Below are 11,623 nucleotides of genomic sequence, written 5' to 3'. Positions count from 1 at the left end.
TGACGGGGAGAAACTCAGCTAAAAGCCTCTACCAAGCATTGTCACCCACACAAAACATAATTCATACCCCGAGAAATTATGTGCGCATGTAACGAAAACACGAAAACAGCGCACGTCAACGCATCTGCTGATTTCACCACTTCACGCAAACCACAAAAGCCCGCTATCATATGAAAGCAGAGAGTCTGATGATGAAGATGTCTACCTCCACACTGTGCGATGGAAACTCGGCGAGCTAGCAGCCAAAGAGTAGCAGAAAAAAAACTTACCTTCGCTGTTTTGTGGTCAAAAGTATGGAGCCCCTAAAGTGCCACGAAGAAAAAAACTATCAAGCACACGAGACACTGAATCGAGTGCACGAGATGCTAAAACGTGCGCACGTTTAAGTTAAATTGTGCGCTCGATTTAATTAACTTAAATCCCCTAAAGTGCCACTAAGACAAAAAAAAACTATATCGTGCGCACGAGATACTAAAACGTGCACTCGGTTAAGCTAAGTCGTGCGCTCGAACGTAAACGTCTGAAGTGGTCACTACGGAGAACCGGACAAGTCAAAGCGTGGGAAATAACTGTATCTCGAGCGCATGTCTTAATTTCGTTAGTATCTTTATGGCACTTTAGGGGCTCCGTACAAAAGTTATATTCCAGCTAAAAAACACTGCTAATGTCTCCTCCTATGACTGCGTTAGTTTGACATCATCATGAAGGTCCTGCTTGTTTACATAAAGAGGAGGGGGTTTCTAGAGTGGGGGGAGCGCTCTTCATGTAATAACCTATCTCTGGGTTACTTCCTGCTGGATCGTCATTGGTGTTTCTATGGTGAATGTGGGCGGGTCTCTGAGCTGTTGACCAGCGTAACCAGCAGCCGGAAGTCTTATTTTACTGTTTTATTTGCATTTCGTCCTTTTATGAGAGCTAAGAACAACAGCAAGCAGAAAAAAAGCTGAAAAAGTGTTTTCAACAGAGGAGTTTGTCCGGATGTTTGGACGAGATTAACGGTCCTCTGCGCCTGGACACACCTGTGTTAGAACACCTGTACAACTGCTCAGGTTCATTCTTAGTCACCTTTTTCTCAAGTGAAAATTCAACAAGACACAATGAACGGAGTGGACTTCATTTTTGTTACGACGATGCTACAGTTAGACCTTTTTTAATGACGGTAATGAAAGTGATACGTTGCTACTGTAGTCAGACAGCAGGCGGCGCTGTCTCCCTGCAAGAGAGAGAGAGAGAAAGAGAGAGACTAATCAAAGACAAAGACACACCTGGGGAACGCCAGGTAGAGCGCAGGTGTCAAAAAGGGACAACCAATAATAATAATAATAATATGAACATGTACTCAGAGTACTTCAGTACTTTGTCTTTGCTGCCACCTGCTGGTACAGAAGAGACGTCTTTAATGCCTTTAACTTTATTAAACGGTGGAAACGTTCATTTAAAACAGACTCAGTGTGGAAAAGACAGAAAGTAGAAAACGACTGAAAACATCAGAACCTTCATCATTAAATGTGTCCATCACGTGTTTGTGCTCTTCTTCTCCTCAGGTGAACTCAGGTGTGTCCTATGAATTACTAGTGATTGATTACCGACAAGCTGAGATCCTGTTTGAGGGAATCAGACTGAAACAAGCTGCGTTCAAAGCTCCATCGCTTCAGCTCGGTTTCCTCTGAGTCTCACGGAGACGATGCAGGACGTCTCAGGAAGTACACCTGTCCACCTTCTAGGTGAGAGTTAGAAGCTGCAGCTAGCAGCTGGTTAGCTTAGCTTAGCATGAAGCCTGGAAACAGCTGGCCTGGCTCCGTCATTAACTTCCTCCAACAGCAAATCAAGTGTCTCCAGCCTGCACGAGGAGTCAACGAGTGATGCTGATTGGTGGATTTTGGTTGGCCGTTTCCAGTATTTATGCTAAGCTAAGCTAACGTGCTGCTCGCTGTAGCTTCATTTCAGCACACATGACACTAACTCTGAAATGTGGGCGTCGTCTTCACGCGGCCGTCTCGCTCAGAGTTCAGTCCGTCTCGTCCTGTCTGTAGTTCTCTGTAGAGCAGGTGAGGCGGCGGCGGTCTGACGAACGAGCAGCCATGACTGAAACGTGCTTCGTGTCGGCGAGGAGAAGCTGAGCGGCTGCCCTGCCTGTGATGAACGCAGCTCGTCCTGAAGCAGAGCGGCGAGCTGCGTTCAGGACTCACGTGAAGCAGCGTCACTGTCGGTCTGAGCATCAGACGTCGTTCTTCTTCTCTGATTCTAAAAGAAAAGCGGTTCCCGTAGAGGAGAAGAGCCTCTTAATTCACACACTTCCTCTTCCTCCTCTTCGTCTGGCGCTGAGGAGGCTGAGGACTCTGCAGGTTTAGTGTCACGTGAACAGAGCGTCTGTCCTGCTGCAGGTCAGCTGATCGAGCGTGAGGCGATGATCTCAGCTCCTTACAAAGCGTCTCAGAGCGCGTCGTCGAGCGGCGCCATGAGCAGCTGCAGCTCTCTGAAGGTGCTGCCGTGACGGCCGACCTGCGTCGCCTTGTTCTTCACCAGGTTGTTCAGGTTCTTCAGCTGCTTGCAGCACGTTCTGCACTTCTGGTGTCTGCAGCAACACAAAGACAGATGGACATGAGGACGGCTTGTCTGTCTGTGCTGTCCGTCTGTAAGGTGAGTTTGAGATCAGTGACACAGGAACAGTCCAATCAGTGACCTCTGCAGCGTCTGGACGTGCTGATTGGACACTCAGACGGCGACTCACCGCTCCTCTCGAGTGATGTCGACTCCGACAGAAGGCGCCGCCTTCAGGGTGTCCGAGATCAGCATCCAGAAATGTCTCATGATCAGCCTCAGAGACGTACAGCCAGTCTGTATGTAGCTGAACACACGCACGCACGCACGCGCACACACACACACACACACACACACACACACACACACACACACACACACACACACACACACACACACACACACACACACACTCACACACACACAGGCACGCATACACAGCATTTAAAGAGTTTTAGCATTTATTTAAAGTATTTATATTTCAGCTTTAAAGTGTCTGACAGTGAGGAAGAAGAGTGAAAACTTTAAAAATGACTTTTTTCCAAAATGTTTCTGTCTGATCAAAAACTATTGACTGATCAATTTCCTTTGATCGCTCACCTCTCGTACTTGCTCTGCAGCAGCGTGTCGATCTGAGGGAGGATGGTGGTGCAGAGGTCGAGCTTCCACAGCGGCCTGAAACGATCGAGGTTCACGTTAACGTCACTCATTTCTAACACCACAGCTGATGTCGTCTGTCCTGCTGAGACACTCGTGGTGCCTTCACTGTCACGGAGGCGTCTGGGTGGACTCGTCGTACAGATAAACACGAGCGGTCGTTGACGTAAAGTGTGACACGAGTTGGTCTCTGATGAGACGTGAAGGACAGAGGACAGAAACACGCAGCCAGAGCTGATCTCTGATCAGGTCCAGCTGCTCTCACATCAGATCTATGACATGATCACCACAGAGTCCACTTCAATGTCAATCCTTCGATTTCAGGGTGAAGGCTGACGTTAAGGTTAAGGCTAAGGTTAAGGTTAAAGTTAAGGTTCAGGCTAAAGTTAAAGTTAAGGTTAAGGCTAAAGTTAAGGTTAAGTCTAAAGTTAAGGTTAAAGTTAAAGTTAAGGGTAAAGTTAAAGTTAAGGTTAAGGATAAAGTTAAGGTTAAGGCTAAGGTTAAAGTTAAGGTTAAAGTTAAGGTTCAGGCTAAAGTTAAGATTAAAGTTAAGGCTAAAGTTAAGGTTAAAGTTAAAGTTAAGGGTAAAGTTAAAGTTAAGGTTGAGGCTTAAGTTAAGGCTAAAGTTAAGGTTAAAGTTAAGGTTAAGGCTAAGGTTAAAGTTAAAGTTAAGGTTCAGGCTAAAGTTAAGGTTAAAGTTAAGGTTAAGGCTAAAGTTAAGGTTAAGGCTAAGGTTAAAGTTAAGGTTAAGGCTAAAGTTAAGGTTAAAGTTAAGGTTAAGGCTAAAGTTAATGTTAAGGCTAAGGTTAAAGTTAAGGTTCAGACTAAATTTAAGGCTAAAGTTAAAGTTAAAGTTAAGGCTAAAGTTAAGGCTAAGGCTAAGGTTAAAGTTAAGGTTCAGACTAAATTTAAGGCTAAAGTTAAAGTTAAAGTTAAGGCTAAAGTTAAAGTTAAAGTTAAAGTTAAGGCTAAAGTTAAGGCTAAGGCTAAGGTTAAAGTTAAGGTTCAGGCTAAAGTTAAGGCTAAAGTTAAAGTTAAGGTTAAGGCTAAAGTTAATGCTAAAGTTAAAGTTAAGGTTAAGGCTAAAGTTAAAGTTAAGGCTAAAGTTAAGGCTAAGGCTAAGGTTAAAGTTAAGGTTCAGGCTAAAGTTAAGGCTAAAGTTAAAGTTAAGGTTAAGGCTAAAGTTAATGCTAAAGTTAAGGTTAAAGTTAAAGTTAAGGGTAAAGTTAAAGTTAAGGCTAAAGTTAAGGTTAAAGTGTGCGTGTGTGTGCGTGCGGCTCACGGATGGAGGTTGATGATGTTCAGGATGTCCACCACAATAGACAGGTCATTCATGGAGACGGCAGTGTCCAGAGCGCTCTGCAGAGAGGAAGCAGACAGGAAGTGAAGAGGAGGGACAGGAAGTCCTCACACTGTTTGAAGCGTGGACAGGGGTCAGAGCTGCTCTGTCATTGGCTGCTCTCACCTTGATGTCCTCTCGCGCCCACACGGCTCGGACCGTCTCCAGGTTCTTGCGTCGGCTGCTCAGCATCACACACATGGTGTCGTGACCCTTCCTGATCTGAGACCACGCCTCCTCGTCGCTCAGCGCTCCGGCTCTGTTGTTGGGCGAAGGCTGAGGAAGGACAGAGAGACACTGATGCTGCTGAGTGACGGACAGAAAGCTTCTGCACAGCCTGATGAGGTCACAGCGACCTTTGACTTTTGACCTCCACAAGGAGGCGCGTTCACACTCACAGGGAGGAAGTCGGCCACGTTCAGCCCGATGGGCTCGTTCCTGGCGCTGAGGATGACTTTAGGCTGAGGTTTAGACTTCGCCGTGGTGACGGCGGGGTGTGGGCCCGAGGAGGGGGGGTTGGAGGACGTGGAGCTGACGGCCGAGGGGGCCGGACGCTTCACACAGGAGACCACTGTGGGCTCCACCCTCTGGACAGGTGTGGAGGACGCCAGCGGAGGAGTCTGTAACACACACACACACACGCACAGACAGACGCACGCACGCACAGACGCACGCACGCACACACAGACAGACAGACAGACAGACAGACAGACGCACGCACACACACACAGACAGACAGACAGACGCACGCACGCACACGCACACACACAGAATGCATCAGACACACTTCAGTGTTGCACGATCTGACATGTCTACATGGCTGCTGCGTTCACTGACCTGCTGCTTGTCCGGAAAATGAGACACCATGTCCTTCAGCTGACGGCCAATCGCTAATATAGTCTCTGAGACACAGAAGACAAAGCAGGACAATAACTTCACTGTGTCCTCCATCACTCACATGACACACGAGAGAGAAGAACACTGTGAGACGTCGAGGTGGAAGACGTCTTCTCTCTGTCTTTGGTCTCCTCCTGCTGTTTAGCTGTTAAATGCTAAATGTCCAAATGTCGCTGCTCAGCCGGAAGTGAACTGAGGCTTTTACAGCTTTTATTCTGAAAGGTGAAGGTTGTGTCTGACAGATAAACGATGAGCTGAACGTCACGATGAAGACAAGATGATTCTGTGGAGCTTCATCACCACCAGAGACACCTTTCACAGTGATCATGATGATGTGATCCATTGGTAATGAAATGTATTGATTATAGCAGACAAACAGCTGCAGGACACCTGGACCTTCACCTGAGGCGTCACAGTAATGTGCTTTGTGCTGTGCTGTGGTCAAATGATGATGATGATGATGATGATGATGATGATGATGATGATGATGATCATGGACTTACCGTCCTCTGGAGGAGCTGGGAAAGGCTCTGACATCCTGGGAGGAGTGCGAGCTGACAGATGGAGAGCCGAGTCAGAAATGATCAGTTAAACAGAGAAGAAAAATAACATCAAGCTAAAATCTCACATTCACATCAACAGTTTGTTTTTTGAGTGCAGAAAAGAAAGCGAAAGAATAAAGGTCAAAGTTCAACAGAAGCCGAGCCGCACGGACACCAAACTGACGTCTGGCTCGGCTGACTGAGGGGCAACGCCCACTGTCCACCTACAGATGGCGTTCTTGGGCTGGAAGATCTCCTTGTAATCTTCTGCGTTGTGGATTTCAGCAGACGACACTTTCTCTTCCGCCTCGTCCTCACTGGGGCTCCGCCTCTCGCCTTCGGGGCTCCGCCTATCAGCGTCTGACCTCTCCTTCACCCTGATGACATCACAACGTGACGAAGGAAGGTGTTTTATTTAGGTATCACAGTATCAGAATCACATCTCATTCTTCTGTGGAGGTGAAACGAAGTCTGAACACTCAGTGAATCATTTTGGGGATAAAATGTCAGAAACTGAAGGTTCAGTTCAAAACGAGAGACGTTTCCTCGCTGAGCTGAAGCATTACAGTGGATAACATGAGCTAAGCTAAGCTAAGGTAAGCTAAGCTAAGGTAAGCTAAGGTACAATAAGAGAGAATAAGCTAAGCTAAGCTAGGCTAAGATAAACTAAGGTAAACTAAGCTAAAATAAGCTAAGCAGATAAGGTAAGCTAAGATAAAATAAGCTAAGGAAAGCTAAGCTAAGCTAAGAAAACCTAGGGTAAAATAAGATAGAATAAGCTAAGGTAAGCTAAGATAAATTAAAATAAAATAAGGTAAGCTAAACTAAGCTGAGCTAAGCTAAAACAAGCTAAGCTAAGCTAATGTAAAATAAACTAAAGTAAACTAAGCTAAGCTAAGCTAAGGTGCCGTGGGAGCTGCCGTACCTCTGTGAGCTGCAGGTGGTCGTGGGTCTCTCGTAGTTCCTGCGCAGCGCAGCTCCTTTGGGATCCTTCGGCTCTGTGAGCGGCTGGTTGTCCTTGACGATTCCTTGGATCTTGGAGCCGCCGCTCTTCTTCACCCTCTTCAGATCCACCACGTAGGACGACACGCTGGAGAGCTGGTGAGACACACCGATCTGCCGGGAGGAGGACGAGCAGACAGGTCTGAGGGGACGTTCGGACGCTTCATGTAAAAACTGACTTCATAGTGAACGGCCATGTTTCACACACCAGCTGCTGGTTGCAGACGGCCAGGTCGGACACCTTCCCCCAGCCCACCGGCACCACGTCGAAGCAGCGGTCGGGCTCCCAGCCGAAGACCCGCAGAGAGTCTGAGGCTCCGCTGTACAGACAGCTGCCGTCCGTGCTGAAGCATAAACACCTGAACCCGCAGGGGTCAGAGGTCAGGGGTCAGATCACAGTAGCACCTTCTCAGCCTGTTACGCTGACAGAAAACTCACCTGACCGGAGTCGTGTTTCCCTCCATTGAGCCGACCATCGTGAACTTCTCCAGGTCCCACAGCTTGACGGTCCTGCAGACGACACAGAGACACAAACTCACACAGAGCAAACACCCAGCGTGACCCTGAATGCAGCACGGTGATGAGTTCAGGTCCCACAGGTGGTCACGACCAAGCAGCATCAACATTCACAGCAGACCTGAGAGACCAGGTGAGGAGCAGGAACTCGTTCACAGACTGACAGAGCTGAAATGATTTTTTTTATATTGGATGAATCCTTCGATGTCGTCTCCGCCTCGGACATCGTGGTCCTCGCTCGGCGGCGTGATCGTCACCGTACCTGTCTGAGCTGCCCGATGCCAGCAGGTACTCGTTGGGGTGAAACTGGACGATGTTGACGGCTGCGGTGTGCGACGTGAACTCTGTGATGGTCTTCCCCTGAATCAGGTCCCACAGCTGGCAGAGACAAAGGAGGACACAGAGACTCTGTCACTGTTAGGACGGATGGAATGACCACGCAGCCGGTCTTTAGGTGGACACATTCAAGCATCAGTCTGTCCACATTCTGTATTCTTCTCCTCATCATTAAACCTCACGATCACACTCGAACCAGCAGCATGTTGGTCCGTCTCTCAGTACTGTCTCACTTCCTGTCTGTCTCTCTCAGCTCAGCTCAGGTGAGCTCAGGTGATCTCAGGTGAGTCCGTACCTTGACGGTGCCGTCGTCGCTGGCTGAAGCCAACCACTTCCCGTCCGGACTGAAGGCGACACTCCTCACCGCCTGAGTGTGTCCCTGCAACACAAGCAGCAGCTCAACCTTTGGGACATTTCAGAGGACGCAAAGCTTTATTGTGGAACACGTAACGATCCGTCGGCTGCAGGAAGTTGACGTCTGACGTGAAAAACACTTCGACGACGAAACAAAGAGTGAGCAGATTCTCAGCAGAAGCACTTTAGCTGATTCGATATGATGTAAACATACTGTTAGAAAGTCTTCAATCTCATTCAAAGTCCGTCTCTGAGCGCTCGCAGCTCTTACCGTGTACCTGAACACGTATCCTTTCCTCCGGACGTCCCACAGCTGACGGACAGGAAGCCACACGATCCAACGGCGGGAAACAAAAACAAAACAAAAACAGAGGAATGTGTCATCAGTACAAACACACGGCGGTCAGGCGTTACAGATGCAGACACAGAAGTATGCTGAACGATGAAAAGTGTCCACAAATGTCTCAAACTCCAACTGGTCCTCACAGAAGCAGACAAACCAACGTGAACACAGTCTACCTTGATGTTGGTGTCCATGGAGCTCGAGGCCAGGAAGTCTCCAAACGGGTGGAAGCCCAGACTGGTGATGTTGGCTTTGTGTCCCATCAGGGTCCTCACAACTGGAGAGGACATAAGCAGACAGACTGACACACACTGACAGACATCTGGACTGACGCACCGAGTCAAAGACGCCATTTTCACTGGGCATTCTGGGTAAATCAGTTACAAAACAAAACGACTGGAAATACAACCAATAAGATTCAGAGACGGACAGACAGACAGGCAGACAGACAGAGAGACAGGCAGACAGACAGACAGAGAGAGAGAGAGAGAGAGAGAGAGAGACAGGCAGACAGACAGAGAGAGAGAGAGACAGACAGACAGACAGACAGACAGACAGACAGACAGACAGACAGACAGACAGACAGACAGGCAGGCAGGCAGACAGAGAGAGAGAGAGAGAGAGAGAGAGACAGGCAGACAGACAGACAGACAGACAGACAGACAGACAGACAGACAGTGTCTCACTCTTGGCAGCCTCCATGTCCCAGACTCGTATCGATCCGGACTGTGAACCAGTGACGATCTGGTCCTCGGACACGTTGAACTGGACACACTCCACTGGGTTCTTGTGACCAGTTAAACTCTGAGAGACAACACACACACGCACGCACGCACGCACGCACGCACGCACGCACGCGCGCACGCGCACACACACACAGTCAGGACACAGCAGCCAGTTCCATGTTTTCTAAGCTTTCTTGTGGCGTGGCGTTCAGGTTCAGGTCAAAGACAGCGGCGTGGTGACGGCGTCTCACCATGATGCAGTTGGCCTTGCTGACGGCCCACAGGTTGACCCTGCAGTCCTCCCCCCCTGTGGCCAGCAGGCGGCCGGAGCTTTTCCCCAGAGCCAGACAGGAAACGGTGCCGGAGTGAGCCTCGAACTCCTCTGTACAACAACACAGGAGGGACACATTTGGTCGTGTTCTGCCTGCGGAGCCGTACTGAGCGACAGCTCGAACTCAGCAGCTCGCTCAGACAAGAGGCAGCGATGGCGGCATCATTACTCACTGACTTCTTTGTGTACTCTGTGTGAACCTGCAGACTAAGACTTTATCAGATCAGGCTCAAATCACCTCTGACACGAGACACGAGGACATCTGCAGAGAACTTTTCACAACACAAATAATTTCTCTTACACACTTTCTTCCATTGTTGTCCAGCGTTGTTGTGGTTGAGTCAGCTGCAGACCTCACTCTGATATACTGCCCCCCAGTGGTCACACACTATTATAATGTGTCAGTGTCATATCAGTGATTTCAGTCTGAATCAAAGAGGATGTTTCACAGGAACAACAAAGGCTGCACTCACGCAGTCGCCATGAGATCTTGGTGGTGTTGGCGGCAGCCATACTGGTCACACTGGGAGACTGGCTGCTTTGTTAGAAGTGCTGGTCCACTGCTGAGGTTAATTCATCAAGTTCAGGTTCAGAGGACAGACATCAGCTCCTCATTCACTGTCTGCACTGAGCGTCCTCCACCTGCAGAGACGCACAAACACCTGCTGACACCCGGCGTGATGCTGACTGTGTGTGTGTGTGTGTGTGTGTGTGTGTGTGTGTGTGTGTGTGTGTGTGCGTGTGCAATATCAATATTTGGTAAGTGCTATAATGTGTCAGTCAATCGTTGCCCGCAGCTTCCTTAGGACTTTTCCTGTTCTTAAGCTTTTTGATCTGAGCTGAATGAATGGATTTACTGAACCACTGGCATTAGTGTCTTTATCATGCCTTCAAACCTTTTATCATATTTTTTTCATATCTTTTTTTTTGTCTTCTTGTCTTCTTGTCCTCCTTTGACTTCTTGCTACTGTAAAATGTGAGTTTTCCCCATTGTGGGATAAATAAAGTCTATCTTATCTTATTGCTTTGACAGCTTTTACCAAAACAAAGACACATGACAGCATTTGGCTGAACTGACATTTCTCACCTGTCAGATTTACTGACACTAGAGGATGAAAAGGTATGGACAGGTGAGGATGAAAATGTTTGGACAGGTGAGGATGAAAAGGTTTGGACAGGTGAGGATGAGGTGTTTGTGCTCCACAGACAGACCTTCACACACAAACATTAGTATTACAGCGGCTACCAAAACTAAAGACTCTCAAATATCTGCATTATTGAAATGACGGTCACAGCTTTAGGTAAACAGTTTGTCTCAATGTTTTTATGTCAATTCTTCTCAAAATAAACATGTGAAACTTCAGCTCAGGTCACAGAATTACAGGTGTATCTGGAAAACACGAGCGTTATAACGTGCGTAACTTAAGCTAACTTAATGCGAAGCTAATGTTTATTAAGCTTTTAAAGAAACACCATCCAAGTAATTTATCAAGCGTCACTTTACACAACAGATTAGCTAACGCGACAAACCCAGAGGCTCAATGTAAATGACTAAAAGTAGCTGAACAGAGAAGCCATCTTAATGACTAAGTTACATTAATGAAGCACCTTTTACACTCGTTAGTCTTCTTAGATTTAAAGTCGCTGCTGGTGAATTAGCTGCGGTTTAAGAGCACAAGCTAACGTTAGCTAGCAGTTAACTAATGAGAGCCAGTTAGCACAGGTTAGCTAATTAAGCGTAGTTGTTGTCTCAGCGGTTCCGAACAAAAAGCAGAGCTGTGTCGGTTTACCTCCGTCTGTCCGCCGCAGCTAATCATCTGAATGAGCGGGAGGTTAAAGTTTAACCGTAAAACCGGCGGCCGCTAATCTGTCTCAGCCGCTGATGACAAACTTGTGGACAGTGTCTTTACCCGTCTGCTGCAGCTTAGCAACTAAGGGAAAACATCTACTTCCGCTGACGTCATAGACCTTACTTTAAAAAACTTTATTAACAACTATATGCTTCGACTGTATTATTAGTGTAATAAAAAGAAAAATGCA

The 11,623-nt window shown here is 47.6% G+C and overlaps 1 protein-coding gene across 1 annotated transcript; it reads right to left on the bottom strand.

Moving 5' to 3' along the window:
• Window positions 1-1,124: 1,124 nt before the first annotated feature.
• Window positions 1,125-11,533, bottom strand: katnb1 (katanin p80 (WD repeat containing) subunit B 1). The gene is made up of 20 exons (XM_070967580.1): window positions 11,374-11,533; window positions 10,057-10,225; window positions 9,504-9,634; window positions 9,214-9,331; window positions 8,704-8,804; window positions 8,456-8,497; window positions 8,126-8,209; window positions 7,757-7,872; window positions 7,417-7,488; window positions 7,187-7,337; window positions 6,902-7,092; window positions 6,205-6,353; window positions 5,938-5,988; window positions 5,375-5,439; window positions 4,936-5,157; window positions 4,664-4,813; window positions 4,481-4,557; window positions 3,142-3,216; window positions 2,732-2,848; window positions 1,125-2,575 (listed from the first exon to the last, which is right to left on the bottom strand). The coding sequence occupies exons 2-20, from the start codon at window positions 10,094-10,096 to the stop codon at window positions 2,434-2,436; spliced, it is 2,094 nt and encodes a 697-aa protein (XP_070823681.1). The 5' UTR covers window positions 10,097-10,225; window positions 11,374-11,533; the 3' UTR covers window positions 1,125-2,433.
• Between the last annotated feature and the right edge of the window lie 90 nt (window positions 11,534-11,623).

This window comes from Chaetodon trifascialis, chromosome 1 (assembly GCF_039877785.1).
Source record: "Chaetodon trifascialis isolate fChaTrf1 chromosome 1, fChaTrf1.hap1, whole genome shotgun sequence".
Classification (NCBI taxonomy): Eukaryota; Metazoa; Chordata; class Actinopteri; order Chaetodontiformes; family Chaetodontidae; genus Chaetodon; species Chaetodon trifascialis.
This window is presented reverse-complemented; position numbering and strand designations above follow the sequence as displayed.

Excerpts from the sequence above, each read along its gene's own strand:
- katnb1 (XM_070967580.1), bottom strand. The coding sequence starts at position 10,096 with ATGGCTGCCGCCAACACCACCAAGATCTCATGGCGACTGC. Across the intron at positions 8,210-8,455 it reads GATACGTGTTCAGGTACACG|GGACACACTCAGGCGGTGAG; the intron begins GTAAGAGCTGCG and ends CTTGTGTTGCAG. Across the intron at positions 3,217-4,480 it reads AACATCATCAACCTCCATCC|GCCGCTGTGGAAGCTCGACC; the intron begins GTGAGCCGCACG and ends CGATCGTTTCAG.